The following is a 5,856-nucleotide window of genomic DNA, read 5'->3' on the forward strand; positions in this document are numbered from 1 at the left end:
GATGAGATTTTTATATATGTTGATTTAATAGTGAGTTATTTTTATGTTGAATTTTTGTATTTTTTATTTTTTATTGGGAAATTGCAAAATTACTTTTTTAAAAAAATGAAAAATTCAGGTCATTGCTGTCAATTTATTTTTTAATTAATTTTAGAGGTGCAATACAATTTCAAGCCATTGGTGACTTCTCTAGAGCCTCCGGTAGCAGAGCCGAGACAGGAACGAAAGATTGTGCGAATATAGTGAACATGAATTTTAAGCGATAAATATTTATTTGGCAACAAAAAAAATATAAAAATTTAGTAAATTACGTATATATATTCTTGAGAAGAATGTTTTCTTCTAGCGTGTAATTTGATTAAATTGTAAGTTAACCAATAATGACAAAAATAAAAATATTTATTTAACTGCATTTCGATCACATAGAACTTTTATTTATTAAAAAAGAAAAAAGAAAAAGACAACAAAGAAGTATAGTACGTGTTGTAATTTTGTTTTGTTCTCAAATGGAGAAACAAAGTTAAAAAAAAAAAAAAAAATCAAGTTTATAGAAGTTGTTTGTAGGTGTGATTATTGATGGGCACTAAGTTATGAGTAAATTCACAGAAAATGTTGAATTTAGAGATAATAATAATAATAATAATTTATAAAGTTTTAAGTGTTCAATGAGGGTTGGTACTTGGTAGGTTGTCATATGTCAATATCTATGCTTTTTATGATTACTATTTATTATGTTCACAATACAACAAAATAATCTAGGACACATCGACAAGGAAGGGATTTGATTGCAATTTTGAGGTGACACCATTATTATGTAACAAGAAGTTATTTAAGCTTGATTGAGATTTTTAGTATATATATATATTTCGATGTTGCGACTTTCGAATCGTCGATCGGCTCCGTTAAACTTGATCTAGAGTATTTGAAGTACCTAGAAAATAAATTTTATGATTTTACGATATCATTTGCCTAGCGATCGAAGGGGCTCAAAATCAATAATTTTAATGGCCGTAGTGAGCTGTTTGTAAGTTTAACGGTGTAGAAATATTCAAATCACATGAAATTTTGATAGAAAATTCTTTATACTATATAAAACAAGATCAATATCTTTGATCTAAAATTTTAATGTCATATTATCACGTTTTGTATGATTTTTATTTTCAGCCGTTGATTTTGAGCTCCTTCGTTCACTAGGCAAATAATATCGAAAAATTGTATAATTTATTTTCTAGGTACTTCAAATACTCTAGATCAAGTTTAACGAAGCCGATCGACGATTCGAAAGTTGCAACATGGAAAACGACTAGCCTCACTCATATATATATATTAAAAGTATATGAATAGTATTTACTACCTATTTTTCACTATTATATTACTATTATTTCACCTACTACCATTCAACTCTAGACATCCAATGGTAAAAAAAGTAGATAGCAAATACTATTATTATATTATCAACAGTATTCCAGCCACATTCCATAAAGAAAGAGAAAGTTCTTCTGGATACTTTTAATAACACCAAGCACATGATGCTATTAAGTTTTTCATCATTAAATCTACCTTTTGATCAATTCCACCTTTTATATTATACTATTCTATTAAATTTATAATTCTTAAATTAAAAATTATACGATTGGGATGATAGTAGTTTTACTTTAACACTCAAATTTTTAAGTTCTTTATTTAAAACTCTAAAACTTGTAAATTCCGCATTTTTCTGTTAAATTCATAGTGCGCGGATGCAGACGAACCAAATCAAGGCATTATTTTTTGTTTCTAAGTTAAGGACTAAACTGAAATTGTTCCGCGAGTTCGGGACCTCGAAAGCAAACTTAAAAATTAAACTTTTGGAGGTTAAGATTACTCTAGTGTTTGAGATATTGATGTAATCTAACTTTGGTATTATTAGGCTTCAAGATTTTCCAATGTAGTAAATATGTAGTCTCTATTTACTTTTAAATTTTGAGAGAAATATTTAATATGTTTCATTTTCTCAATGTGTGAAAACAATAATGTGTTTTGCAACACCATATCTATCTCAAAGTTCATGTCTCAATTTCCCCTCACACTTCTACAAACTACTTTGCAAAATCAACCATCTTTCTATCTTCGTAACATATGGAACAAAAACTATCATCATATACAGAGTTGATTCTTTGATAGAGTACTAACAAATCGCGAACTTTTCGCAGCTAAACATAGTGGAAGGAAAGATGCAATACTTATACGACGAGAACGGGCGCCGTTACCTCGACGCTTTCGCGGGCATTGCCACGGTTTGCTGCGGGCACTGCCACCCCGAAGTGATCGAGGCCATAACAGACCAAACGAAACGGCTTCAGCATTCGACGGTCGTGTATCTCAACCATGTCATCACAGATTTCGCCGAGGCTCTAGCTTCTAAAATGCCTGGCAATCTCAAGGTGAAACTTAGTCGAAGATAGAAAATTCTTCCATATTATTTTCATCTGTTTCACGCTCGATACCTCCATCGTAGGTAGTTTTCTTCACGAATTCCGGTACGGAAGCGAACGAACTCGCGATGATGATCGCGCGGCTGTACACGGGTTGCCACGACGTTATATCGCTTCGGAATTCGTACCACGGGAATGCGGCGGGCACGATGGGCGCGACTGCTCAGAGTAACTGGAAATTCAACATCATACAGGTTGCTTCGGCTGCCAACAGCTTATTGTAGTCAACTGAATCTTTATCTGTGTTCTGATCATTTTGCGCTGCCGCAGAGTGGAGTACACCATGCGCAAAATCCAGACCCATATAGAGGCATCTTCGGTTCCGACGGAGAAAAATACGCTAGAGACGTCGAGGAAATAATCGACTTCGGGACTTCGGGACATGTCGCGGGGTTCATTTCCGAAGCCATACAGGTATAAGACTCAACAGCATCAAAATCGGTCGCGTAATTGACGAAAATCGCGTAATCTTGAGTAGCTATGTTGGTGCAAGAAAAATAGCATCAGCTCGTAGACGGCTCGCGGTTCAGGTGCTAACATTTCTCTCTGTATGCATGGCAGGGTGTAGGGGGGATAGTCGAATTGGCGCCCGGTTACCTCCCTGCGGTTTACAAAAGCATTCGGAAAGCCGGAGGGCTTTGCATCGCCGACGAGGTGCAGTCGGGATTTGCGCGGCCCGGAAGCCACTTCTGGGGGTTTGAGGCTCACGGCGTCGTCCCCGACATTGTTACGATGGCAAAGGCGAGTTTTTCTTTTGGTCTTGTTTTCTTTTCCTTTCACAAAAGTCTCTAATTTAAACATTTTTACCGTTTTCGCCAGGGTATTGGAAATGGAATCCCCCTCGGAGCCGTCGTCACGACTCGCGAAATCGCGAACGTGTTGACTCGACGCAGCTATTTCAATACGTTCGGCGGTAACCCCGTGTGCACAGCCGCGGGGCTCGCGGTTCTCAGAGTGCTCGAGAGAGAAAAGCTCCAGGAGAACGCGTTTGTCGTCGGGAATTACCTGAAGAACCGTTTGAAACATCTTCAGGAAAAGCACAGCAGTGAGTTGAACATATTCTCTGCATATTTTTCTCCTCCTCAAAACTTGTAATTCGAAGAAGGAAAGTCTGAAAAATAGTTCTGACGCGGCACTTTTTCAGACAACAACAGACCGAAAGGATTCAATTATTACGCCGAACAAATTTTGAGGACTAAATTGTCGCAGTTGACGCTATTATTTGGCTTGTTTTTGTAGTCATCGGCGACGTGAGAGGGAGGGGATTGATGCTCGGAGTCGAGCTAGTCACCGATCGCGAGCTGAAAACGCCAGCGAAGACCGAAATCCTGCATGTCATGGAACAAATGAAAGGTTCTCTGCTTAAGAACCTCTCTTTGTTATGATCAGTATCTGATTACAGCTCAACAAAACGAAACACATTTTTTTCACTTTTTTAAGCACTTTTCTCATTAATCTTTTACCGCTTTTTCGCAGAAATGGGTGTGTTGGTTGGTAAGGGTGGATACTATGGAAATGTTTTCAGAATAACTCCCCCCCTCTGCTTCACTAAGGAAGATTCAGGTATTCATAATCTTGCTTTGATTTAGTTCATCTTTTCTTTTCTTTTTTTTTTTTTTTCGCTCACTTTGGAGAATTTTACGCCGTAACGTTTTCCTCGTTCGCAGATTTCTTCGTCGACGTGATGGACACTGCATTAGCCAAGCTTTGATCGGCCCGCGGAGCGGAAAAGAAAGAAAGAAAAAGTAGAGCATAAGGGTTGATCATTGTAAAGTGCTATTAAATGGATACTTATGAATGGAAATGCAGTTCCTCTTCATTCTCTAAATTGAGTTTGTGCATGATTAAAAGCTAAGTTTAATTTTGCCTGAGAAAGAAAAACTTGTGGAAATATTGAACCGTGCGCCCTGCAGTCTAACAATTGCCTTATCCACTAGAAAATTCCGGCCGTCTTAGGGTGTGTTTGGTCTCGACAGGTCTTATGCGAAGAAGTGTTGTTTACGTAGAACTATTCAAAAAAATTATAATAATTTCTTTCTTAAATTCTTTTTAGAGAATCTTCAAAAATTCGCTCACTACTGTGGTGAAAAGTTAGGGCTGTAGTATCTTTTTATTTTCAGAATAGGGCAGAGCCCAGACAAGATTCTTTGGCGTTGGAACCTAGATGGGCGATTCACGGTAAAGTCGGCTTATTCTGCACTGAGCGATGGGGGTACGAGGGATGCCCGAGCAGTTATGGAGACTTCGAATACCCCTAAAAGTGAAAGTGTTCTGCTGGCTCGTCCTAAAAAAGAGGCTTCTCACGATAGATAACCTACTAAAGAGAGGCTGGATCGGAGACACGGCATGTGTGATGTGCGGGACTGAAGTGGAAACTGTTGATCACTTGTTCACTGCATGCGTATTTGCTAAATTCGTTTTAGTGATGGCTGTGGAGGGTGTTCAGTCTACGGAATTGGGAGTCGACGTTAATTCGATCTGGGATAGGTGGACGGGTTGGAAAACTTCGCAATCTTTGTGTAATAGGCTCCCGGAACTAACAGCCTGTTGGTGGGTCATCTGGGAGAGCAGAAATGATACGATCTTTAGAATGATCCAGCTGGACCCCCTGATAGCAGTTCGCAAGGTTAAACAGTTGTCGAATTTTTGGAAACATCTACTTTCGGCTAATCGACACTTTCATGAAAAGTAGTTTCTTCTTCTTCTTCTTCTTCTTCTTCTTCTTTTCCACCTCTTAGAGGCCCTGGTTGCCTCACCCCTATGGCCTAATTCATCTTTTCAATGAATGAAGCGGGTAGCACGCTATCTTTTTCTAAATAAAAAAAAAAAAAAAAAAAAAGCATATGACCATTTCATTAAAAACCTTAAAAAATGCTAAAACCTACTGTCTACAATTTTCTCAATAGTTTCAGTACTAATGGTGTTTGGGAGAGCCAAATATTCCTGTGTTAAAGGTTTTTATGAAGAAGCAAAAATGTGGTAATTAGTAAATCAAATATTCAGAGCCGTTGGTTACCCAAAGAGAAAAAATAAAATCACTTTTGTGTCCTACAGTCCAGAAAAAATTAAAAAGAAGTACTGGCCGTTGTATATAAGCTTCTTCCACTCTCTGGGTTCAAAATTTCTACAATCTCGATTGTATGCGCGCCCATGATTGGGTGTTTTTTACCCCTAAACTTCACACATCCCATTACTGAAAACACTGTCCCCTAAACTTCACACATCCCATTACTTTCAACCCATGTGGGTGTCTCCTATAGCCCTATTTATGGGTGTGCATACAAACTTCACACATTATCCCATGTGGAACTATTGAAACGTCATATTTTATAAGCTAATTTGATTTTCACAAAATATATATATATATATATATATATATATA

General features: G+C 37.6%; 1 protein-coding gene across 1 annotated transcript in view; it reads left to right on the plus strand.

Moving 5' to 3' along the window:
- Positions 1 to 4,303, plus strand: part of LOC109719968 (alanine--glyoxylate aminotransferase 2 homolog 3, mitochondrial-like) — a 5,630-nt gene extending 1,327 nt beyond the window's left edge. Inside the window, exons 2-9 of the mRNA XM_020246826.1 lie at positions 2,193 to 2,423; positions 2,498 to 2,668; positions 2,745 to 2,888; positions 3,036 to 3,215; positions 3,294 to 3,519; positions 3,714 to 3,827; positions 3,951 to 4,037; positions 4,142 to 4,303. Of these exons, the coding sequence (XP_020102415.1) occupies positions 2,193 to 2,423; positions 2,498 to 2,668; positions 2,745 to 2,888; positions 3,036 to 3,215; positions 3,294 to 3,519; positions 3,714 to 3,827; positions 3,951 to 4,037; positions 4,142 to 4,185 (1,197 nt within the window). The 3' untranslated portion in view covers positions 4,186 to 4,303. The remainder of the gene's footprint in view (positions 1 to 2,192; positions 2,424 to 2,497; positions 2,669 to 2,744; positions 2,889 to 3,035; positions 3,216 to 3,293; positions 3,520 to 3,713; positions 3,828 to 3,950; positions 4,038 to 4,141) is intronic.

The sequence above is a fragment of the Ananas comosus genome, linkage group 14 (genome assembly GCF_001540865.1).
Source record: "Ananas comosus cultivar F153 linkage group 14, ASM154086v1, whole genome shotgun sequence".
Lineage (NCBI taxonomy): Eukaryota > Viridiplantae > Streptophyta > Magnoliopsida > Poales > Bromeliaceae > Ananas > Ananas comosus.